The sequence below is a fragment of the Leuciscus leuciscus genome, assembly GCF_965113295.1.
Source record: "Leuciscus leuciscus genome assembly, chromosome: 25".
Taxonomy (NCBI): Eukaryota; Metazoa; Chordata; class Actinopteri; order Cypriniformes; family Leuciscidae; genus Leuciscus; species Leuciscus leuciscus.
In genome coordinates this window covers 22,388,299-22,415,723 of record NC_138724.1, presented here as the reverse complement: position 1 = coordinate 22,415,723, position 27,425 = coordinate 22,388,299, and the positions used below count along the sequence as shown (strand labels likewise).

At 37.9% G+C, this 27,425-nt stretch overlaps 1 protein-coding gene across 1 annotated transcript in view; it reads right to left on the bottom strand.

Moving 5' to 3' along the window:
- The window catches only part of ntrk3a (neurotrophic tyrosine kinase, receptor, type 3a), a 210,557-nt gene that overhangs the window by 94,596 nt on the left and 88,536 nt on the right, over window positions 1-27,425 (bottom strand). Inside the window, exons 5-11 of the mRNA XM_082160244.1 lie at window positions 13,990-14,144; window positions 13,083-13,225; window positions 12,547-12,688; window positions 9,380-9,676; window positions 8,249-8,263; window positions 6,267-6,328; window positions 4,335-4,437 (exon numbers count right to left, since the gene is read on the bottom strand). Coding sequence (XP_082016370.1) covers window positions 4,335-4,437; window positions 6,267-6,328; window positions 8,249-8,263; window positions 9,380-9,676; window positions 12,547-12,688; window positions 13,083-13,225; window positions 13,990-14,144 — 917 coding nt within the window. The remainder of the gene's footprint in view (window positions 1-4,334; window positions 4,438-6,266; window positions 6,329-8,248; window positions 8,264-9,379; window positions 9,677-12,546; window positions 12,689-13,082; window positions 13,226-13,989; window positions 14,145-27,425) is intronic.

Here is a 27,425-nt window from a genome sequence, read left to right as displayed (position 1 = left end):
AAACTTAGCTAAGTGCTAAAGCATGTTAATTCAATGAAACAGGATGTTGTTGTTACTCAAGAAGGCAATGTCCAATCTGCGCCAAACTTCACTCTTTTGATAAGCGTTCTGTCCTGAACACATGACCATGCTCATATTCAGTTACAGTCATAGCGCCACCTGCTGGCAACAGGAAGTGACATGTTAAACACTGTTGTGGACTCCTAATAACATATAAAAAAGTTCCAGCATGTGCTAAACATGCTAACAACATACTAGAAACATGTTAAAAAATGCTAGCAAACACTTAGCTTAGTGCTAAAGCATGCTAATACTGCAATTAAATAGGAATTTGCTGTAACACAGGCACGGAATGTCCAGTCTGCCCCAAACTTCACACGTTTGATAAGAGTCATGGCCTGAACACATCTACATGAGAATATTCAGTTATAGTAATAGTGCCACCTACTGGTAACAGGAAGTGTCATGTTTAACACGTTGATGCCGTTCTAGCAACATGTTAAAAATACCATTGACTTCTAAACATGCTAGAAACATGTTAAAACATGCTAGCAATACTAAGCTAAGTGCTAAAGCATGCTAATATAATGAAACAGGATGTTGTTGTTACTCAAGAAGGCAATGTCCAATCTGCGCCAAACTTCACACTTTTGATAAGCGTTCTGTCTTGAACACATGACAATGCTCATATTCAGTTACAGTCAATGCGCCACCTGCTGGCAACAGGAAGTGACATGTTAAACACTGTTGTGGACTCCTAATAACATATAAAAAAAAATGCCAGTAGGTGCTTAACATCCTACCAACATACTAGAAACATGCTAAAACATACTAGTAAACACTATAAGTACTAAACCATACTATTACTACAATTAAATATGAATTTGCTGTAACTCAAACATACAATATCCAATCTGCCCCAAACTTCACATACTTGATAAAAGTCCTGCACTGAACACATCTACAAAGCAATATTCAGATATATAACCCCACCTACTGCCAACAGAAACTGAACTGGTTAACACAGTAATGCAGTACTAACCACATACCTATTGTGTACTAAGCATGCTAAAAACATACTAAACATGCTAGCAACTACTATATACTGTATACCTCCTTAAATGCACATTGCCCAACCATGCTCTGTCTTCCTAAAGCCAACGAGTGACGATGGCACGGGTGCGAGGGCCCTTTCATCGCTGCTTGCAGCTTTAATTATTATTATTCTTCTCCGCATTTAATTGCATTTTTGAGGGCCTAAACATGCTCGAAAACTCACAAAACTTTGCACACGCGTCAGAACTGGCGAAAATTTACATCTGATATAGGTTTCAGAATTGGACGGGGCAAAATGGCTCGATAGCGCCACCTATAAAAGTTCAACGGAGTGCGCCTCCCGCAACGTTCCACGTACGTGCACGAAATTCGGTACATACATGTAATCACCTAATACCTACAAAAAAGTCTCTTGGAGCATAGCCCTAAACACAACAGGAAGTCAGCCATTTTGAACTTCCTCTCAGATTTTTGTGCAGTTTTTGCCATTTTCATGCCTCGTACTTTAACGAACTCCTCCTACAGTTTTAATCTGATCATCTTCAAATTTGGTGAGTGTAATCTTAAGGCCTTTGCGACGTTAAATTGCGAAGATCTTGAGTTTTCGTCGAAGGGCGGGTCCTCGGCGGCCTGACAAATTTCGATGTTTCGCCATGAAACAGGAAGTTGCTGTAACTCAGGCATGGAATGTCCAATCTGCCCCGAACTTCACACGTTTGATAAGCGTTCTGTCCTGAACACATGACCATGCTCATATTCAGTTATAGTCATAGCGCCACCTGCTGGCAACAGGAAGTGACATGTTTAACACTGTTATGGACTCCTAATAACATATAAAAAAGTGCCAGCAAGTGCTAAACATGCTAACAACATACTAGAAGCATGCTAAAACATGCTAGCAAACTCTTAGCTAAGTGCTAAAGCATGCTATTTTTGCAATTAAATAGGAATTTGCTGTAACTCAGGCATGGAATGTCCAATCTGCCCCAAACTTCACACTTTTGATAATCGTTCTGTCCTGAACACATCTACATGAGAATATTCAGTTATAGTAATAGCGCCACCTACTGGTAACAGGAAGTGTCATGTTTAACACGTTGATGCCATTCTAGCAACATGTTAAAAATGCCATTGACTTCTAAACATGCTAGAAACATGTTAAAACATGCTAGCAATACTTAGCTAAGTGCTAAAGCATGCTAATTCAATGAAACAGGATGTTGTTGTTACTCAAGAAGGCAATGTCCAATCTGCGCCAAACTTCACACTTTTGATAAGCGTTCTGTCCTGGACACATGACCATGCTCATATTCAGTTACAGTCATAGCGCCACCTGCTGGCAACAGGAAGTGACATGTTAAACACTGTTGTGGACTCCTAATAACATATAAAAAAGTTCCAGCATGTGCTAAACATGCTAACAACATACTAGAAACATGTTAAAACATGCTAGCAAACACTTAGCTTAGTGCTTAAGCATGCTAATACTGCAATTAAATAGGAATTTGCTGAAACACAGGCACGGAATGTCCAGTCTGCCCCAAACGTCACACGTTTGATAAGAGTCATGGCCTGAACACATCTACATGAGAATATTCAGTTATAGTAATAGCGCCACCTACTGGTAACAGGAAGTGTCATGTTTAACACGTTGATGCCGTTCTAGCAACATGTTAAAAATGCCATTGACTTCTAAACATGCTAGAAACATGTTAAAACATGCTAGCAAAACTTAGCTAAGTGCTAAAGCATGTTAATTCAATGAAACAGGATGTTGTTGTTACTCAAGAAGGCAATGTCCAATCTGCGCCAAACTTCACTCTTTTGATAAGCGTTCTGTCCTGAACACATGACCATGCTCATATTCAGTTACAGTCATAGCGCCACCTGCTGGCAACAGGAAGTGACATGTTAAACACTGTTGTGGACTCCTAATAACATATAAAAAAGTTCCAGCATGTGCTAAACATGCTAACAACATACTAGAAACATGTTAAAAAATGCTAGCAAACACTTAGCTTAGTGCTAAAGCATGCTAATACTGCAATTAAATAGGAATTTGCTGTAACACAGGCACGGAATGTCCAGTCTGCCCCAAACTTCACACGTTTGATAAGAGTCATGGCCTGAACACATCTACATGAGAATATTCAGTTATAGTAATAGTGCCACCTACTGGTAACAGGAAGTGTCATGTTTAACACGTTGATGCCGTTCTAGCAACATGTTAAAAATACCATTGACTTCTAAACATGCTAGAAACATGTTAAAACATGCTAGCAATACTAAGCTAAGTGCTAAAGCATGCTAATATAATGAAACAGGATGTTGTTGTTACTCAAGAAGGCAATGTCCAATCTGCGCCAAACTTCACACTTTTGATAAGCGTTCTGTCTTGAACACATGACAATGCTCATATTCAGTTACAGTCAATGCGCCACCTGCTGGCAACAGGAAGTGACATGTTAAACACTGTTGTGGACTCCTAATAACATATAAAAAAAAATGCCAGTAGGTGCTTAACATCCTACCAACATACTAGAAACATGCTAAAACATACTAGTAAACACTATAAGTACTAAACCATACTATTACTACAATTAAATATGAATTTGCTGTAACTCAAACATACAATATCCAATCTGCCCCAAACTTCACATACTTGATAAAAGTCCTGCACTGAACACATCTACAAAGCAATATTCAGATATATAACCCCACCTACTGCCAACAGAAACTGAACTGGTTAACACAGTAATGCAGTACTAACCACATACCTATTGTGTACTAAGCATGCTAAAAACATACTAAACATGCTAGCAACTACTATATACTGTATACCTCCTTAAATGCACATTGCCCAACCATGCTCTGTCTTCCTAAAGCCAACGAGTGACGATGGCACGGGTGCGAGGGCCCTTTCATCGCTGCTTGCAGCTTTAATTATTTCTTGAAATCGGTAAACACGACACTCATTTTGGCTCAGTTTAATGAACAACTAAACACGTATATACACGTTCGAACTCCCACAAATAAACATTTGCAAAAACAACCTGCCTAGCTGAACACACTTAAAATGTAAAATATCCAGAGACGCTCAACTCAACAGTTTGAGTCAGAACAAACTGCTAAAAAAGAAAGCATAATAATTAGCATATCATTTTTCTTCTTCCTACAAACCACAGTTGTTGGTACAAAAATTTGTCAGTTGATGTCACACTTATTCACTAATAAAGCAACATGCCAAGTTTCCCGCTGAATAGTTTACACTGGCTTACCTTTCATGCCAAACTTTGAACGTCTGCCATATTTGTTGATTAGCACAAACATAACGACTAGGAGAACGCAGGCAAAGCCAGCCAAGCCAACCGCAATCGACACCTAGAGAAGCAGGAGACACAACATTTAATTTATTTGAAGAACCAAAATATGAAATGAGGAAGATATCAGCACAGTCATGTTAGCGCTTAGCTTAGCTTTAGCAGGTTTAAAGTGAAACAGGATCATTTTTAGAACATAAAACTAGCATACTGCTTACTGCACAGTATAAACTGAGCTACTAATTAAAATTAAATTGTGTAATACTACTCAATATGGAAGGATAAAACTAACATTAGCATGCTACATTGTCGTCACGTGTTGTCTCATAACGCTGAATGTTAAATTCACACAGTACATTTTGACTTTGTAATTAAAGTGTGTAAGAAAAAAAAAAACGTAACTTGTGACAGTCGGATCAATATAATGGTTAGCATTTACTAAGTGTGTGCTCACGCATTTGTGTGTGAAAACTGTGTATGAATGTTTTTATGAACAAATCCTGACAACTTTCATTCTAAATTTATGAAAAAAAAAATCATAATTTTGAAGATGAAGATGAAATTATAAAGGAAGATGAAATTATAAAGGAAAACCCTTATATGGAGACAGGTTGTGCGTGATTTATGCAAATTACTAACCTTGGGCACAAGGTTGCTCATTTATTAGAATACTCCAAATTAGATTAGAACGAGGTTAAGAATACATTTTTCATGATAAGTTCTCCTGTGCGTACCAATACTAAATACACACAATTATTAGTGAATGAGACACATTGAGTCTGGTAAGAGATAGATATTAAGTTGTTTCCGGCTCATTAATCACACCGGAATGAAAGGTCAAGTCAAGCGCAATGCATTGTGGTAAACAGTATGCTCAGATGCACATTTTGGCAAACATAGCAGGTCATCTGGGTATTCTACATGTACGCACAGGGCAAATGTGCATGCTGTTTACATTCTACACACAGCAGAAATGGTACTATTAGCATGCTAGCTACCTATGACATTAGCTTCATTCTCAAAACATGTCTTTAGCATGCTTGATTCTCAAAACATGTGTCAATATAATTTAACCTGCCTATACGTATGTTTTAAAAGCTTTTTACGAGAAAACTACAATCCAGGAATGGCATAACTAGCAACCTAAAACGTGTCAAATAAATGTTTCTGTCTAATCTCGTGTGTCTCGCACAGGGGGAAAAATAGCAATTTTACAGCAAACCTATGAAGCGTGTCTTGACTTGTTTATATTATTTATTTTGATGTTGATGTTGTAATCATGAGAGGTTTATATAATTGGAGTCATAAATTGCATATGTCAGCAGTAGCTTTGATCAATTCCATGAAAAGGGAAGAGCAAAGCGTATAAAAGAAAAAAAATTATGATAATAATAATTCATGTTAGGTATTCTAGGAGAGTGATAGCTGTTAACTTACAGCCAAGATACAATTTATTTTGGGAAATACAAAGCGTACAACTTAATATAATGTCTAAATGCTCCAGATAAACACAAAATATAGACAATAAACAATAAATCAAAGCAGTCAAAGTGCTGGAATAAAGTTATTTGAAGCAAAAAGCTTTCCCCCATAATTAGGAAATCCAAACAATCGAGGACCAAGCTTATTCTTTGTGCCGTCGCCCAAGTCCCTATTGAAATCTTCAGATGAGAAAATAATCTCTATTCAGTCAATTACAGAACGAAAGTACTTTTTAAAAGAAGCTGTAAAACACGCAAGCCACAAGGGAACCTGAAGATAGGATGTACAATGTGAGAAGGAAAATGAACGAAAATGGGGTTTGTTTTCAACCTTTACCATGTGTTCTTGGGAAACCTCATTATACTTCATATAGGTGCTTTCGATCTCAGGAGAGAAAACAACACTCACGCCAAACGTGTCCTCTTCAGGCCGATGTGTCATGGTGGGAATAGCGGTCGGAGTAGGACTCACTAGGAAACAAACAAGAGCTTAGTAGTGTTCAGAGAAAACATTTCTGAAACTTCTGGAAAATAAAAAGACCACATAGACATACCAACAGATTTGGGGTAATTGACATAACATGTCCACATGTTCAAATTTTGTTCAATTATGTTAATTTTACGTTAAAATGTATATAGGTGTAAAATATATATTTTTTCACCATCCCAACTGACATTTGACAACAGATAAAGTGTCAAAATGCTCATTATCTTTATTTTTGAACAGTATATGTATTATATAATTTACTAAATGTAATTTACCGAAATACATTTTGGAGCTATGTACTGTATCTTTCCATGAAATTAACATTGTTTTAATTTCCCCTCCATTTTTAAATTGATTTCCAGACATTATATTACTAGCTTGATTGGTAACATAACTTAATTGGTTTTGTCAATGCAGCCTTTAGAAGGTGATGGATGCATTATATGTTCACTCTGAGTAACTATTTTAATTGTGCATTCAAATCATTTTGGAAAGATTGTATTTACGAATTGAACGATATTGAAGTTACAAAACACAAAGTCACTCCAAAGGGAGTTATTCTCCATATCAGTAAGCAGTTTCTGAACTCCCTGAAACACGCCCTGATGGTCCAATCCAACCAATCAGAGGACACTGCGCTTTTCAGAAGGAGGGGCTTCATAGAGAACAAAACAGGGGTGTGTTTCCCAAAACCATCGTTAGCCAACTATGGATGAAAGTTCCGTCGTTATCAAAATAGTTCAACGAGTCTGTATTTCCCGGTGTTTTCCCAACATCGCAAAGTTGTGTGGTTGAAACTACCACTCTTGACCTGTGGTTAGAAGCATAGTTTCTTGTTTGCATGACATGTGGAATGAATAAATCCTTATCTTGACCAAAATAAGCAAGCTGACACTTTCATTTAAGTATTTTTGGCCTGGTTTCTCAGACAGGGCTTAGATTAAGCCAGGATTTGGCTTATCAATCAGGACATTTAAGTAGCTTTTATAAATTACAACTTCCCAACTCGTAAATACAAACTTCCCAGGAGGACTTGAACACACCATAAGACAGGGGTGTCAAATCCTGCACATGGATGACCAATGTCCCGCAGGGTTTAGCTGCGTTTAACACCTGTCTGGAAGATTCTAGTGTTTGAAGACCTTGAAGACCTTCTGGTTCAGGCATGTTTAATTAGGACTGCAGCTAGACTCTCCTGCAAGGTGGCCCTCCAGGAACAGGAATAGACAACCCTGGTTTTAAGAGAACTGTTAGGCATCATTCACTAAACATGTCTTGGGGCAAATATTGTTTTATTAGATCCGTTTTTTTGCAAGGATATTGCCATTTCGACAGGGAGTCTGCTCCTAGATTAATCTGCCACTATTATTCATGTAGTATTGAACAAAAGCCTTAGTATTGTTTTTTACCTCAAAAGAGGACCCGTGTGGAAAACCTGATACTCTACACTACAGGCATCTTCATTCCAACTTCATTCAGAGCTCTGACAGTAACAATCTGTCATTCGCAGAGTTTCCATGCATCAAGTTTATTAAATATGGTAAATTAGGGTGGTATCAGAGTAAGAAATGTTCTTGTGAAGGTAAATGACTGTCCTAGTCTGGACACTGTCCTTGATCCACATTAAATACATTTCTTGTGGAAAAGGATCTGATTTTTCCCACATACTGACAGATATCGGTCACTTTAAGCCAAAAATACAAAACAGGTCTAATAACAGCATGCCCAACTATGGCGGCCAGCCATTTGAAAATAAGGCCAAGGTAATTGTTTGGAGGATATTTGTTTGTTCGGTGCACAAACTAAATTGCTTCTTTCTAAATCATCATTTGTTTTATGATAAACAAAACTAATGAATAAGTTACAAAAATGCATGCAGCATCCAATTAAAGGGAGAAACTCACCATAATCGAGGTAGTCTACAGAGAAAAGGAGAAAAAAAAAGAAAAAAAACACACATATATAATTACCAAATATGAATATGTCGAGATCAGCTCTAAGGACTCATGTAAACACATTTTAAAATGATCAGCATGCACCCTTCAGTGCATTTCTTGTGCAATTATGGTAATGTTCAAATTAGTCTTTTAGAATATAATATGGGACAATAATTACAATATTTATCATATATATAATATTACATTAATGTGGAATCATGCATGAGGTCATCATATATATATATTTACACACACACACACACACACACATATACATATACATATATATACATATATATATATATATATATATATATATATATATATATATATATATTACACACACGGTGCATATATACACATTAACAGTGCAGTGAGGTTCAAAATTCATGAGATCTCTAGTGTAAATATATTTCACACATATTTTACTGTATATACATTTTTTCCAGCTTTAAACGAAAGCAGACTGACAGACAGACAGACAGACAGACAGACAGACTGACAGACAGACAGACAGACAGACAGACAGACAGATAGACAGAGAGACAGATAGAACCTAACTCTACATATACATACCTATTTAAGCACAGACTGAACCTAGGTTTCCAGAATACTTATGTCTGCTATAGCATCACACCAAGAAATGTGCACTTTTCAAGTGAGGGTCTGTATCTATATTTATCTATAATCCTGGTTGATTCTCACCTCAGGTGTTAATAAGATATTCAGGCGGGCCTTTGAACGACATCCAGTCGATTCTGTTTCTCAACACGGCGTCTGCAACCTAACAGCTCAAATCACAGAAACCCTCCTCATGTGCTCTTTAGAGGACACACCAATACCAGAGAATTTGACTACTTGTGCACATGCGGAAGATGAGCGTTTAAAGTAAGATTTGCTGCTACACTAAGCGTTATATGTTGTTTCCTTTTGCATTACTTTTTCCCACTCTTATGAGAAAAAGAGATCTTTATATGTATTTGACAGTTAATTAATTAAATTGAAAATGTGTATATTGCTCATTGGGGGAAAGAAACATGTAAGTATTGATTTCAGGCTGACATAGACCTGAAATGTGCGTATAAGTCAGTCACGTACCATCAAAAGGTGGTTGGAGGAAGTGGGCGTACACAGTTTTGACAGCCACGCCCAGGAAGTTGCTGGCCTCCAGCGTGTAATTGCCATTGTTGTGGTGTGTTGGGTTTTTGAACATGAGGCATCCCTCCAGGTTGTCCTGAAAGACCACCACATCTGGACGAACGTAATCGTTGGTCTTGATCTCCTCGCCCTTATAGTACCACCTCAGGGTTGGCAGGGGGTGCGCACGAACCGTGAACATCATGCATGTGTCGTGCAATTTCTGCGGCTCCTCAAACTTAATGATGACGGGAGGGACTGCAGGAGAGAAACAAATGACTTTTTATACAGAAAGGATTAACTACCTTGTGCTACCGTCCAACATAAATCCATAGACCAATGAGCACGGATAACCATAAACCACGTTTATGCATGAGTGGGACTTAGGCTGCTGTGGCACAGGTGGTCCGTATACGGATGATTGTTTGATCCGCTATCCTGCCTCTTGGACAGAAGATCCCAAGTTAACTGCCTGGCTGGCCATCAAGCATGTGTGCGAGCGGACATTTCATGGAATGGAGGCGCAGAGCCAAAGGTGGGAAACAACTGCAGTTTCCATTATCTTCTCCACCCACCATGTGTTAGTTAGACGGTAGCTGTCAACAATTATGATGCTGTAAATATGTCAAACGTCCATAGTAAACATTCATCAGGGATCAAATCAGTGGTTAATTCACTCAGATGTTTCTATTCACATGAATACAGCTATTCATGTAGTTATTCTAGAAAAGTTATTTCAAGTTATTAATATAAGTATTTAAAATTTTCTCCAGTCCTCAAGACTGGAGACAAATAGAGAGAGAGAGAGAGAGAGAGAGAGAGAGAGAGAGAGTGAGTGAGTGAGTGAGTGAGTGAGAGTGAGTGAGAGTGTGTGTGTGTGTGTGTGTGTGTGTGTGAGAGAGAGAGAGAGAGAGAGAGAGAGAGAGAGAGAGAGAGAGAGAGAGAGAGAGAGAGTGAGAGTGAGTGAGTGAGTGAGAGTGTGTGAGAGAGAGAGAGAGAGAGAGAGAGAGAGAGAGAGAGAGAGACTTACTCTTATTTCCACAGAATTTGCCGCTCTAAGCAAATCTCATGCGGTCAATAGATATTGAGTGTGGGAAGAATCATCTTACATTGTTGTTGGCCAACATCGTTCAGAATAAATGTAAATACATATTCAACACGGCGACCTCACATTACGTTGTAACTGTAGCTGTGTTCATATAAGGAAGTCTATAATTGCCTTACTTCAATCCAAGTGGGCGAAAACAACTGTTGTTTGATGGTGTGATGTTGCATACTGTGATTTTTTTTTTTTCAATTTATTTTAATTTATGGCAATGGTGGAATTAATATTTAAATCACTTTATTCTCTGATTGTGACAATGTATGCCGTTAACTCAAATAGTTTTAACTATGCACAACAGACAAGCACATTCAAAATGGTCTTCATTAAGTATACTAGCATATACTAAGGAAGCACACTTTCTAGTTGGTCATTACATGACCTAGTTAGTCAGTTCTGGAGTAATGTGTTCATGCATTAGTTTCATTTAATTAGATCAACTAAAGTTTTATTACTGGATGTCAAAATGTGATTGGTAGAGCCACGTCTTTACAAATGGATACTTATTTGAGGCAGATTATGTCTTTGTTCTTGGCTTTCTTTGTCTTTTTGTTATTGTTTCTCAGGGGTAGGATTTATATGTTTGATTAGAGGCATAGTTTCTTTTTGCCAATTTTCATGAGTTGCTTATTGCCTCAGGATTGTTGTTTCTTTCATTTTATTTTTCATTTGGGACATAATTTTTTGCATTCGTACCCCTATATAGGAAAAATAAACTTAATGCCAAAAATGCAGCATGTATTGATTTTTTTCCAAGTTTAATATAAAGCAAAAACACATTTTATGTGAACAAAATCTGGAACATTTCCAAGTTTCTGATTTCTAAGACCCCGGCATATCCTTGCCAACACACAAACACAGAAAATACACCACCTAACTCTGCCACAAAGCAATCACATGTAGCCTTCTACACACTGAAACATGATAACATTGATAAATCTCTCTAATATTTCACTTACAGCCTTTTTTTGGTGTGAAAAGTCCAGATGAAGAACAGCTCTCGCTTTCATAGATCAATAAACTACACAAATGACTTTCCTACAACACATAGGGTTGTGTAGGACCTGAGTTCTTCTCTAGTAGGAGTAGGATTGTTTCTGATGAACCAATTTCTCAAGACTTCATAACCAATTTAAATAGCCTCACTGTGATTTATAGAATTTGATTTGACAAAGAGAGACCATATACAAAATATTTAAAGGGTGAAGTGTGAACTAACATCACCAAACAAAAATGATCTGAAACGATCCAACCTGATCTCAAGAGAAAACGTTACTATTTTACAAGGTGGTGATTTCACATGAATTTGTATGATGTGATTTGTATATTTTTTTAGACAAAGAAAAAAACGCAAATCAAATGAGATTGTACAAATTCATACCAATTAGCCACCAATTCACCAAAACGTAAGTATGTCAAAACAATCTGTTGTCAAACAGGTTTTCATGACACTCTCTCTCTCTGTCATTGGTCAGTCAATCAGATAGCCCCGCCCCAAACACATCCCATTGGCTGAGCCAGTTGCTATACAGTGCTGGTCAGAATGCTTAATCAAACAGCAATGCTTTGAAATCACCAGAGCCACAGTGGTTACACTTTTCAGCAACATCAACCAACATAACGACTTACTCAGAGTTGCCTTCATGTTAAGCTGAAATAATAATAAGTATTTTAATAACAAAAAATTACACACTTCACCCCTACCTTGTTCTAGCATTGATTCTGCATTCCCCAGAGCTAGTTCAATCAATAATACTCACTACTTCAAAGAAGAAAAAAAGAAAGAAAGCTTTTTGGGGATCTTCCCTCCCTAAATGCCTACCCTTTAAAACAAAAGGCAATACAAATTAAGAGTTGGTAGCCGTGAGGTACAGTAGCAATTGACGGTATCAAGCTAAAGAGGCAGACACAGCCAGGTTCAGTGAGCTACTCTGAGGCAGAAAGGTAGAATTGCCGCGTTAAAGGAAGTGAGGCTGAATGTAAAGGCATTCGAGAGAAGCACAGAAGCAAAAAAAGAGGCACTTACACTGCACTGAAAGCTGTATTGAGGCATTAGTCATCCCAACTATATTCTCTGCAATGCAGGTCAGCATGAAGCTGTTATCGTCTCGGCTGACATTGACCAGAGTTAAGTTGATGGAGTGGACATTCGGTGGATATTGATTGGACTGGAAGAGAGGAGGACACAATAGCTTCTGAAAACACAACCAAGCTTGCACAGATTCAACAAATGGTTTATGGTCTAACTAGTCACTGTAAGGCTCAAGTGGATCATTTAATAGATCTGAGTCGTGGTAGACACCATATTTTATTTGAAACGAATAAAACCAGGCTGTAAGGGATAAGTAGTAAAGTCCTTTTAAGGCTGTACTGCTCATCCAGCAGAGAAAAAAACCCCCCAGCTTAAGCACAGTTTACTAGTTTAAAGTGGTTTAAGCTGGTTTAGCTGGCCTCCAAAAGATTTTGTCGACTAAATTAAATATGCCATCTACCGTGACTAAAATACATATAAGCTACAAAAAAAGTGCATGTTTATTTCTAGTCAGCAAAAGTCCGCCTTACTTGGTGTGTGTTAATTGAGTGCAGATCACCGACGGTCCAATCCACTTCCGGTACAGGCACCGCTGACCCATTGCAGGTGATTGTGACCCTGTCACCTTCTATCACCGTCAGGTTACTGTGACTTACGCTGATTTCTGGCAAATCTTGGTTGGAAACAGACAAGCAGTCATTGGTATGAAAAATAAACAGTAGGTCATTTATTGTTTTTAATATAAATATGTATAAGGTAATCTAAATAAGTGAAATAGCTGAATTCTATTGACAGCATTTGTGACAAGAGTTCCATTATGTCATCAATGTGGGCACAGAAAATAATCTTGACATCCATTATTTTAAAAACAATAATAATATTTCAGTTTACCAGCTTTTTAAGATAAATGGCAATACATGACAGGGTATAATTTTACACAAACAACATCAGGAAGCAATTTGACCACACTAGACCCATGCTAACATTTATAATTGTTTAAGTTTTAAAGCTATATTTCTGAGCCTTTTTTTTCCACTTCGAAAATTAAGAAGAACAACAATGTGGTAATCGCCGTTGCCATAGATGCTGTTGAAGAACTTAAAGGATTTTACCCAAAAATTACAATTCTGTGATTCTTTACTCACTCACAATTTGATTCAAACCTGCATGACTATCTTCTGCGGAACATAAAAAAGGATATTTTTGACAAATGCTTGGTTTTGTCCATTCAATAATGGTCAATGGGGTCCAAAACAACATTTGACCATTTGAGTTCTACAGAAGAAAAAAAGTCATGCCGGTTAGGATGACATGAAGGTGAGTAAATAATGACAGAACTGAGAATTGTAATTTGGGGGTGAAATATCCCTTTTAACTTGTATTGAACCCAAACCATTCTTTTCATGACAACCACACTTTGGAGAAAGTGTCCCATACCACACTGAGAGATGTTCATGAGCTGTAGAGGGATCTTGGAGACTCCGTTGTTGCAGAACAGCTGCTGGTTATGGAGTCCGGCCTCGCCTCGCTGCTGCCACAGCTGGATCCAACGGATACTGCAGCTGCAGTTAAACACCACTCCTTCCAGTTTCCTGCCACAACACAATAGAGTTCTTAGTGAGGACTCACAAATATGCACACAATGCCAAGTAGGTCCATTCAGAGAACCAGTAGCAAACTAGGTGAAGGACACCGTTATTCAAAACATCAACTTTTCCAGCACCCATCAGTCAACCACAGACCAGAGAGCTGCTGGCATTCCTCCATTTTGCAGCCAGAACGAGTTCTGTGCCCAGGGCTTTGTGTACGAATGCTTTCTGGACTGCAGCCCTTTCCTGGCCACGTCTGTCCAGCTATTCGGCGTGCCAAATTCACCACTGGTGCCCAGGGCGATCAGAATCCCGCAAACGAAGTCAAACAAAACATGAGCTTCTGGATTAAGGCAAAAACTAAGCTGCAAGATGTGATATAAATGTGGCATTGTATTTTGATACAGTCTAAAATGTATTCTCACAAAATAATGGCATCATATAACGCAACAAATTGTAAGAACAATCTTGCTGATGTAAATGCCGTGAGCAAATTGTATCAAAGACAGTGAATTGAAGAATAAACCCGTCTCAAAGAAAAATCAGGAGTTCATGTACGTATAACAGCTTTTACCTCAATCTTGAATCAGCTTTTATGACAAACAAAATCACAATGTGTGTTCCCGTTTTTGTCCAAGATAGAGAAACGAAGATGGACTCATCTTGCATATACCTTTTATATTATGTTTATATACTGTTTGTCACATTTGCAATTTTGATTTGGCAGATGTTTTTATCCGAAATGACTTAAAACACAATCAAGGTTCACATTTTATAACTTTAATCAAATTGAACCCAAAACATTTGCTTTGCTAAATAATGAGATTTATCGTCAAGATAAATATTTAAATATAAAAATATATATATATATATTATTTGTATTAATTAAGTCCACATTAGCAAGAAGTTGGACCTTGTGTGCGAGTTAAACAAATTAGGCTGTCTAAAAGGATCTTCTCAGTGCTCAGTAACATATGGGATTATAATTGCATACGTTTAACTGGACAGACGGAAGAGTGTGAGGTCAATCCCACATAAAACCTCCACCCACAACTACATCCCTTGGCCCAATGAAGGGCTTCCTTTTGGAACCATCTCAATGCCAATGACTCCAACACCTACTCCCAGAGCAGCAATATCACTGCGAACAACAACCATCTCTAGCCCTCTCAGTATCGCATTTCACGCTCTTTCAAACAACCTTTGAGCGCAGCCACCCCCATTCCTGCACCAAAAACAGACATCATCTACATCAACCTCCTCCAAATGTCTAAATGTCAACTCTGACAGATCTCCCCGTGATCATGAAGGCTCCACTGAGAGTTTAGAGGGTCTTCAACTTCCTGGAAATGTTGAGTCAGGGGCGTCGTTCCAGTACTTGACACTATCCTCTTTCCCTTCTTGTATCTTCTCTTTCACTCCTTCACTTCTCCATCAGTGGTTCACAATCTTTTTCACTTCAAGGTCCTCATTTGACATTATTCAAAGGCCCTCATTTCTAAGCGGATATGTACCTCTGGTGATAATATAGTAAACAAAACAAAACAAAAATAAAAGATCAACTAGGAGATAAAATGTACTAAAATTAAAAATAAAATTAAAAGCTCAGAGATAGATAATTAGATATAATAAAAGATTGTAGCCTATGTTTTTAACAAACAAACAAACCAACATGGGAGACAGATAAACTAGATGAAATGTATTTTCAATAATATAAAAAAAAAATATGGGGAGATGAACTAGGAGGTAAATGCATATTTAAAAATATAATATAATATAATATAATATAATATAATATAATATAATATAATATAATATAATATAATATAATATAATACAATACGCTGGTCAACGATTAATCGCATCCAAAATAAAAGTCTGTGTTTACATAATGTATGTGTGTGTACAGTGTATAATTATTTTGTATATATAAACACACACATGTATGTATATATTTAGGAAATATTTACATGTATATACTGTATGTATGTATATATATATATATATATATATATATATATATATATATATATATATATATATATAATATTTTATATTAATATTTTATATCTAAATACCATGTTTCTTAAATATATACATGCATGTGTGTGTATTTATATATACACTAAATAAATATACACAGTACACACAAACACAAACTTTTATTTTGGATACAATTAATCGCGATTAATCGTTGCCCATAACATAACATAACATAACATAACATAACATAACATAACATAACATAACATAACATAACATAACATAACATAACATAACATAACATAACAAAATAGGTAAAAGATCTAGAAAAAAAAAGTACACCAACACACAACACTATATTGCAATTTAGGCTTTTATTAATTATGTAGGCCAAAAAACTTGTGTAATCCATGTTCAAATGCTCCCCCCCAAAAAAAATCTAGCTTTAATATATAACATTAACTTTTAGAATAATCCTTAATTACACTTTTTGTCAGATTACAGGCTAATTTGCCTCTGCAGTTCCCAATTGTAATGATTTAGTAAATTGTATGACAACTGCTTTTATACTTTTATCTACCATAGTTATTACTGAGAGCAAAGAACAGGGTATAATCGTCTTTGTTCCGTTTTACGCTCACTCCTCGCTTAAAGGGCTTCCAGCCGGCAGGATCCTGCAGCGCTGCGGAAGGTTCTGGATCTGATCTCAGTGGGAGTCTCTCTCCTTTAAGAGTATGAAATATTAAAACCCGCAGGATATGTCTCACCTGGCCTGCAGCCTGGCGGAGCATGACGGCCTAAACCTTTGCACGCTCATTCATTCATCAATTGGTGCGAGTGAGATAACCTTTCTCATTTGCAAGATAGGGCAGGAGATAGAGGCATACGAGCTGAATCCCATGCATATGAAATTGGCCGAAACTGTAAGCTCTGGGAAACGGCATTGTTGCTCATTTGCACAAATGAGGGGGAAATTTTTCTCGTGAATCTTTAAACACTTTTGTCGGCACGTTCCGCGCAAGGACAAGCGCAACCTGCTCGTGCATTTTGGAGCTTTGATCAATAATGATCAAAGGAGAGTCTAAGTAGTTTCTCCACCCTTTAAAAACTAAATTAACATGTCTAATGAGAGGAGTTCACATTTCCTTTATACTAAGCAGTGTCATGAACAGTTCATAATGGAGAAAGAACATGCACGACGTGTTTAATTTATAGCCCACGTTGTACAGACAATATGATAATCTAGATTAGGGGTTCTAAACTATTGGGCCACAACCCAAAAAATAGGTCGAAACAGGCCAGTTCTAATGGACCACAGATAGCAGGGGAAAAGAACGCTAAACGATAACAATAAAATGCAACTAAATATAATCTATAACTAGGATTAAAAAAATATAAACCGCATGCAAAACCAGTCTGCACCTACAAAACAAGCAAACTAAAAAATATAATAACAACCCAGCCTAAGAAGGTTTATTGGTTTTACCTGGTTTAGCAAGTCAGATCAGCTGACAAGTGTCCCAAAACTCTCTAAAAACCAAATTAGGCTGGTTTACCTGCTACAAAAAGGTGGCATTGCTGTTTTTTCTGGTTTGGCTGATCTTTCTTACCTATCCAAGTGTTTTTTCTTTGTTGTTTTTTTTTTTTTGCTTTCCCAATATGGCCAAGCTGGCCTTTAGTTGGTTTATCTGGTAATTCAGTCCAAAACATGTTCTAAAAACATGTAAAATCAATAAAGACCAACCTAGGGTAGACAACCTAACCATCTTAGGCTGATTTAACTGGTCTCACAGCATGGCCAAAGCTGGTCTTTAAATGGTTTCCCAGCCAGACCAACTGACAAGTGCCAAAATCCATCTAAACAGACCATCTTAACTGGTTTGGCCAGGCTAAGACACCATCTTACCATATTAGGCTGATGTAAATGCTACAGAAATTCAACTATTGCTGGTTTTACCTGGTCTTCCCACCATCCAAGATGATGTTCAGCTCATTTTCTGGTTTCCCAATGTGGTAAATCTGGTCTTTAGCTGGTTTAGCTGATCTTAACCAGCCTGACTAAATGTCCAAAGTTAATCTAAAATAGTCAAAAATAGATCAACCTAACCAATCTTGCTAAAGTAGATAAGCTAACATCCAGATTTAAACCAGCTGACAAGTGCACTATTACATACGGCTAGTTAAAGCAATTTTTTCATCAGGGTGCTCTTAGGAGAGCTAATTTACAGCTAGAGAGATTAACTATTTTCATAACTTGCTAACTTGAATAAAATATCAAATTAACCTTTCGAAATGTCAAGGTGACTGCTGGGGAAGAAAAAAGAAAAAAACACAGGGGGCATTGATGCATCGAGCCTGGGTGCTTGAAAAAATGCCAAAATAACGTGGTCTGAAGTACATCTGCATAGTAGCCATACATTATGCATGTGCTTCTGTATCCGCACACAGTCAAACGATGGGACACCATTGAATAAATCCACTGGAGCATTGAACAGTGGGCTAAGGAACGCACATACTGATAAATAAATGGTAATATACACACATCTCATGCCTTAATGAAAAGTGTCATTGCAATGGAGGTGACAAACAGCGGTTAGCTTCCTAGCTAAGACGGAGAGTATAATTGAGCCTTTATAATATGAATCAATTCAAAAGCACTCTAAAAAATGCTTTATTCATTCTTCCTCTTATAAATTGTTCATCTGCATACAGTAGCGCACACAACATGAGCAGAATTTATACATAAATAATCAGAAGACGGCGCTAGCGTATGTTCAGGGAGCTCTCAAGGCATGCTGGGTAAATGTCAGCTTTGCATTGTTAGATGAGTTAAACCCATATGTACTAACTCAACTAACTATCTCCCTGGAAACACTTTTCCAATAAGAGGAAACATGGAGGACGAGAAAGACGGTATAATCCAGATTTAATGACAATTGAGAAATAGGCTATACCTGCTGCGAGTTCGATTATTTTGGTGCCGGTTAGACTCGAAAACAAAGTGAAGCAAGGCAGCAAACGAAGGTTAAAGCCAACGACAACGAGTGCAAATAAAGTGTAGAGGGCAGCTAGGTACACCTGTAATGTTAGAAAGCACTTTCCCTTAGGATAAAATGGCTGACAGAACCAGCTTTAACGCTAGGCCTGGATGTAGACTGACAGATCCATTCAGATTCATTATATGGAGCCAATGAAAGGTTAAGCTGTGGGACACGGCTCTGACGGGGTGCTCTACAGTTTCAAGCTGCTGGGGTCATACCTTGTGACATATAACAGTAGGCGGAAGTTTAAGCTCCAGCCATTGAGGTCCTAACCTGAGCATCTAATGCTTTCAGAGAAGACAATTTCATGTAGATGCATTTGACTAAAAATTTAGGCCATATCACTCCAGGTGAAAATGCAGAGACGGCATCCCAGTGCGTATGGAAGAGGAGAAGTTGACAACATACAGAACAAAAAACTCTAATACACTGTCAGAAAAAAAAAGGTACTAAAGCTCTCACTGGGACGGTACCCTTAATATACCCTTAATATGTACCATTTAGGTACTAATATGTACACTTTAGGTATCAATATGTACCTTTGAAGTACTAATACACACTCTTTAGTACCTTTTGCAACCAAGTGACAGCTTTTGTGCCTTTTTTTCAGTGTAAATAAATAAATGCATAAAGTCAAACAGATCAAATAAATTATATGAATTATTATATATTAAATAAAAAATACACAAAATGTTACAAAATTACATTTATTATTATATAAAATTATTTATATACATACAAAATTAACAGTAACACTTTAAAAAAATAAATATTAAAATAAATACATAAATAATAAAAATGATAAAAATAACAATAATTAAAGCTGCAAGCAGCGATGAAAGGGCCCTCGCACCCGTGCCATCAACACTTGGTGGCTTTAGGAAGACAGAGCATGGTTGGGAAATGTACATTTAAGGAGGTATATATAGTAAGAGTATGTCAAAGTCAGTTACAAAATGTTTTGTATAATGGTGATAATAGCATGCTTCATGACTCAGCTAAGTGTTGCTAGCATGTTTAGTATGTTTCTAGCATGCTCAGTACACAATAATTATGTGGTTAGTACTGCATTACTGTGTTAACCATGTCAGTTTCTGTTGCCAGTAGGTGGCGTTATGACTATAACTGAATATGAGCATGGATGTGTGTTCAGGACAGAACTCTTATCAAACGTGTCAAGTTTGGTGCAAATTGGACATTGCCTTCTTGAGTAACAACAAAGTAATGTTTCATTGAATTAGCATTCTTTAGCACTTAGCTAAGCATTGTTAGCATGTTTTAACATGTTTCTAGCATGTTTAGAACTCAATGGCATTTTTAACATGTTGCTAGAACGGCATCAACGTGTTAAACATGTCACTTCCTGTTGCCAGTAGGTGGCGCTATTACTATAACTGAACATTCTCATGTAGATGTGTTCAGGCCATGACTCTTATCAAAAGTGTGAAGTTTGGGGCAGATTGGACATTCCATGCCTGAGTTACAGCAAATTCCTATTTAATTGCAATAATAGCATGCTTTAGCACTTAGCTAAAAGTCTGCTAGCATGTTTTAGCATGTTTCTAGTATGTTGTTAACATGTTTAACACTTGCTGGCACTTTTTTATATGTTATTAGGAGTCCATAACAGTGTTAAACATGTCACTTCCTGTTGCCAGCAGGTGGCGCTATGACTGTAACTGAATATAAGCATGGTCATGTGTTCAGGACAGAACGCTTATCAAAAGTGTGAAGTTTGGGGCAGATTGGACATTCCATGCCTGAGTTACAGCAAATTCATATTTAGTTGCAGTAATATCATTCTTTAGCACTTAGCTAAGTGTTTGCTAGTATGTTTTAGCATGTCTCTAGTATGTTGGTAGGATGTTTAGCACCTACTGGCATTTTTTTATATGTTATTAGGAGTCAAGAACAGTGTAAACGTCACTTCCTGTTGCCAGCAGGTGGCGCTATGACTATAACTAAATATGAGCATGGACATGTGTTCAAGAGATAACTCTTATCAAACGTGTGAAGTTTGGGGTAGATTGTACATTGCCTTCTTGAGTAACAACAAAGTCCTGTTTCATTGAATTAGCATGCTTTAGCACTTAGCTAAGTATTGCTAGCATGTTTTAATATGTTTCTAGCATGTTTAGAACTCAATGGCATTTTTAACATGTTGCTAGAACGGCATCAACGTGTTAAACATGTCACTTCCTGTTGCCAGTAGGTGGCGCTATTACTATAACTGAATTTGAGCATAGACATGTGTTCAGGCCATGATTCTTAACAAACGTGTGAAGTTTGGGGCAGATTGGACATTCCATGCCTGAGTTACAGCAAATTCCTATTTAATTGCAGTAATAGCATGCTTTAGCACTTAGCTAAGTGTTTGCTAGCATGTCTCTAGTATGTTGCTAACCTGTTTAGCACTTGCTGGCTCTTTTTTATATGTTATTAGGAGACCACAACAGTGTTAAACATGTCACTTCCTGTTGACAGCAGGTGGCGCTATTACTATAACTGAATATTCTCATGTAGATGTGTTCAGGCCATGACTCTTATCAAACGTGTGAAGTTTGGGGCAGATTGGACATTCCATGCCTGAGTTACAGCAAATTCCTATTTATTTGCAATAATAGCATGCTTTAGCACTTAGCTAAGAGTTTGCTAGCATGTTTTAGCATGCTTCTAGTATGTTGTTAGCATGTTTAGCACTTGCTGGCACTTTTTTATATGTTATTAGGAGTCCATAACAGTGTTAAACATGTCACTTCCTGTTGCCAGCAGGTGGCGCTATGACTATAACTGAATATGAGCATGGTCATGTGTTCAGGACAGAACGCTTATCAAAAGTGTGAAGTTTGGGGCAGATTGGACATTCCATGCCTGAGTTACAGCAACTTCCTGTTTCATGGCGAAACATCGAAATTTGTCAGGCCGCCGAGGACCCGCCCTTCGACGAAAACTCAAGATCTTCGCAATTTAACGTCGCAAAGGCCTTAAGATTACACTCACCAAATTTGAAGATGATCAGATTAAAACTCTAGGAGGAGTTCGTTAAAGTACGAGGCCTGAAAATGGCAAAAACTGCACAAAAATCTGAGAGGAAGTTCAAAATGGCTGACTTCCTGTTGTGTTTAGGGCTATGCTCCAAGAGACTTTTTTGTAGGTATTAGGTCATTACATGTATGTACCGAATTTCGTGCACGTACGTGGAACGTTGCAGGAGGCGCACTCCGTTGAACTTTTATAGGTGGCGCTATCGAGCCATTTTGCCCCGTCCAATTCTGAAACCTATATCAGATGTAAATTTTCGCCAGTTCTGACGCGTGTGCAAAGTTTTGTGACTTTTCGAGCATGTTTAGGCCCTCAAAAATGCAATTAAATGCGGAGAAGAATAATAATAATAATAATAATAATAATAATAATTAAAGCTGCAAGCAGCGATGAAAGGGCCCTCGCACCCGTGCCGCCGCCACCCGGTGGCTTTAGGAAGACAGAGCATGGTTGGACAATGTGCATTTAAGGAGGTATATATAGTAGTTGCTAGCAGGTTTAGTATGTTTTTAGCATGCTTAGTACACAATAGTTATGTGGTTAGTACTGCATTACTGTGTTAACCATGTCAGTTTCTGTTGCCAGTAGGTGGGGCTATGTCTATATCTGAATATCGCTATGTAGATGTGTTCAGTGCAGGACTTTTATCAAACATGTGGAGTTTGGGGCAGATTGGACATTGTATGCTTGAGTTACAACAACTTCCTTTAGCATTTCTAGCATGTTTTATGATGTTTCTAGCATATTACATATTAAAGGGTTAGTTCACCCAAAAATTTAAATTCTGTCAGTAATTACTCACCCTCATGTTGTTCCAACCGCGTAAGACCTTCGTTCATCTTCGGAACACAAATTAAGATATTTTTGATGAAATCTGAGCCATGTTTCACTCCTCCATAGGCTTCCAGTGTGACCGAAACTTGCTGGCCCAGAAAAGTTATTAAAGAGATCGTTAATATAGTCCAAGTGACTCCAGTGGCTCAATCTTAAGTATATCAAGCGACGAGAATACTTTTTGTGCGCAAAAACAAACAAAAATAACGACTTTATTCCACTATTCATTTCCTTCTCTCTGGATGTCTAGTTGGTTTGCGTAGTGTTTTTGCGCAGCGCGTCTGTGTCACACGTCACCACGTAGGCTCACTATTGGCCGACGCCGGTCATGTGTGTGTTGCGTGATGACGTGCAACACAGACGCGCAGCGCAAACACACTACGAGGCCCAGAGAGAAGGAAATGAAAAGTGGAATAAAGTCGTTATTTTTGTTTGTTTTTGCGCACAAAAAGTATTCTCGTCGCATGATAAACTTAATGTAGTGCCACTGTAGTTACTTGGACTATTTTAACGATGTTTTAATAACTATTCTGGGCCGGTGAGTTTCGGTCACACTGGAAGCCTATGGAGGAGTCAAAATTCTGTCAGATTTCATCAAAAATATCTTAATTTGTGTTCCGAAGATGAACGAAAGACTTACATGGTTGGAACAACATGAGGGTGAGTAATTACTGACAGAATTTTCATTTTTGGGTGAACTAACCCTTTAATTTTGGGGTAGATTGGACATTGAATGCCTGAGTTACAGCAAATTCATATTTAATTGCAGTAATAGGATGCTTTAACACTTAGCTAAGTATTTGATTGCATGTTTCTAGTATGTTGCTAACATGTTTAGCAGTTGGTGACACTTTTTTATATGTTATTAGGAGTCCAGAATAGTGTTAAACGTCACTTCCTGTTGCCAGCAGGCGGCGCTATGACTATATCTGAATATGAGCATGGACTTGTGTTCAGGAGATAACTATTATCAAACGTGTGAAGTTTGGGGTAGATTGGACATTGTATGCCTAAGTTACAACAACTTCCTTTAGCATTTCTAGCATGCTTTAGAACTTAGCTATGTGTTGCTAGCATGTTTATTGCATGTTACATATTAAGTTTGGGGCAGATTGGACATTCCATGCCTGTGTTACAGCAAATTCATATTTAATTGCAGCAATAGCATGCTTTAGCACTTAGCTAAGTGTTTGCTAATATGTTTCTAGTATGTTGTTAGCATGTTTAGCACTTGCTGGCACTTTTTTATATGTTATCAGGAGTCCACAACAGTGTTTAACATGTCACTTCCTGTTGCCAGCAGGCGGTGCTATGACTGTAACTGAATGAGCATGGTCATGTGTTCAGGACAGAACGCTTATCAAAAGTGTGAAGTTTGGCGCAGATTGGACATTGCCTTCTTGAGTAACAACAACATCCTGTTTCATTGAATTAGCTAAGTATTGCTAGCATGTTTTAACATGTTTCTAGCATTTTTAGAAGTCAGTGGCATTTTTAACATGTTGCTAGAACGGCATCAACGTGTTAAACATGACACTTCCTGTTACCAGTAGGTGGCGCTATTACTATAACTGAATATTCTCATGTAGATGTGTTCAGGCCATGACTCTTATCAAACGTGTGAAGTCTGGGGCAGATTGGACATTCTGTGCCTGAGTTACAACAAATTTCTATTTAATTGCAGTAATAGCATGCTTTAGCACTTAGCTAGGTGTTTGCTAGCATGTTTTAGCATGTTTCTAGTATGTTGTTAGCATGTTTAGCACTTGCTGGCACTTTTTTATATGTTATCAGGAGTCCACAAGAGTGTTAAACATGTCACTTCCTGTTGCCAGCAGGTGGCGCTATGACTATAACTGAATATGAGCATGGTCATGTGTTCAGGACAGAACGCTTATCAAAAGTGTGAAGTTTGGGGCAGATTGGACATTCCATGCCTTAGTTACAGCAACTTCCTATTTATTTGCAGCAATAGCATGCTTTAGCACTTAGCTAAGTGTTTGCTAACATGTTTCTAGTATGTTGTTAGCATGTTTAGCTCTTGCTGGCACTTTTTTATATGTTATCAGGAGTCCACAACAGTGTTTAACATGTCACTTCCTGTTGCCAGCAGGTGGCGCTATGACTGTAACTGAATATGAGCATGGTCATGTGTTCAGGACAGAACGCTTATCAAAAGTGTGAAGTTTGGCGCAGATTGGACATTGCCTTCTTGAGTAACAACAACATCCTGTTTCATTGAATTAGCATGCTTTAGCACTTAGCTAAGTATTGCTAGCATGTTTTAACATGTTTCTAGCATTTTTAGAAGTCAATGGCATTTTTAACATGTTGCTAGAACGGCATCAACGTGTTAAACATGACACTTCCTGTTACCAGTAGGTGGCGCTATTACTATAACTGAATATTCTCATGTAGATGTGTTCAGGCCATGACTCTTATCAAACGTGTGAAGTTTGGGGCAGATTGGACATTCCGTGCCTGAGTTACAGCAAATTCCTATTTAATTGCAGTAACAGCATGCTTTAGCACTTAGCTAAGTGTTTGCTAGCATGTTTTAGCATGTTTCTAGTAAGTTGTTAGCATGTTTAGCACTTGCTGGCACTTTTTTATATGTTATCAGGAGTCCACAAGAGTGTTAAACATGTCACTTCCTGTTGCCAGCAGGTGGCGCTATGACTGTAACTGAATATGAGCATGGTCATGTGTTCAGGACAGAACGCTTATCAAAAGTGTGAAGTTTGGGGCAGATTGGACATTCCATGCCTGAGTTACAGCAACTTCCTGTTTCATGGCGAAACATCAAAATTTGTCAGGCCGCCGAGGGCCCGCCCTTCGACGAAAACTCAAGATCTTCGCAATTTAACGTCGCAAAGGCCTTAAGATTACACTCACCAAATTTGAAGATGATCAGATTAAAACTGTAGGAGGAGTTCGTTAAAGTACGAGGCCTGAAAATGGCAAAAAGTGCACAAAAATCAGAGAGGAAGTTGAAAATGGCTGACTTCCTGTTGTGTTTAGAGCTATGCTCCAAGAGACTTTTTTGTAGGTATTAGGTCATTACACATATGTACCGAATTTCGTACACGTACGTGGAACACAGCGGGAGGCGCACTCTGTTGAACTTTTATAGGTGGCGCTATCGAGCCATTTTGCCCCGCCCAATTCTGAAACCTATATCAGATGTAAATTTTCGCCAGTTCTGACGCGTGTGCAAAGTTTCGTGAGTTTTCGAGCATGTTTAGGCCCTCAAAAATGCAATTAAATGCGGAGAAGAATAATAATAATAAACAGAGCAATTCCAAGAGGGTCCTCACACCATCGGTGCTCGGGCCCTAATAAGAATGTTTATATACAGTGTGTAACCTAAAAATATAATTAAATAATTTAGAGTATACACATAAATAAACAAATAACACATTTGCAAAAGTGTGTGTGTGTTTGTGCGCGCGTGTGCATTTTTACATGGAAAAAATAGCAACTGCTGTTTAGACAAAATATATCTCCACAAAAATGTTCCCAATGAGCCAAATAAAGACAATAATTAGCCTACCCATTGTCTAAAAAAGCAGTAAGCTTAGGGCAGAATTATCTGAAACACTTAGAAACAGTAAATGATTCTATGAACCAAATTGGATGTCAAAAAAGTGACATCCAAAATGTGTAGTGTTGGGGGCCATTACCTTTTATTAGGAGCAATGAATGTAAAAGACAAAGTTTCCCATTCAAGTGTGTGTGTGGTGACAACTGCTCGCAGGGAGACCGAGCCTCATGCGGCGGATATTAGGGTTCTCTCTGCAAGCTCTCATTACCGTTCCTGTGATGCTCAGAGTCATTCTTACAGGGATTAAATTGGCTTTCCTGCATCGTTAGCCTGATCTGTGAGGGGGGCATTGTTTAATCATATTATAATTAAAGTTATAAGTCCCTCCAGTCATCACAACCTAATTATCAATCAAACAGGGTGTCATATACAATCCCACGGTACCTGACGGAGGCGAAAAATGAAAGAAAAAAAAGGACAAATTGTTTGCTTAACTCTCCATTAAAAGACAATGAAAGCCATTTCATGCCTAACTTTCTCAAACAAATCCGCGAATAAATTCTCCCGTAGACACTGAGACAAACTTGGTGAAAAGCGAACCGGTATTTGTAGGGCTCTCACACCTTCTGCATCATTACCTTCACAATATGCCTGCACTGCCAGCTTCAAAGTATGGAAATCCACATTCGTCTCAATCCATATGGATTTTCTGGATGAGCTCCAAACAGCAGGTATAATTTCCCAACCTGCACTTCTCCACCACATCTTGGGACTTGGGACTGACTGGCATTACCATTTACGGTGGCAGTAGGCAGTTTCCATTAAGCAGCTTTGGTGTTT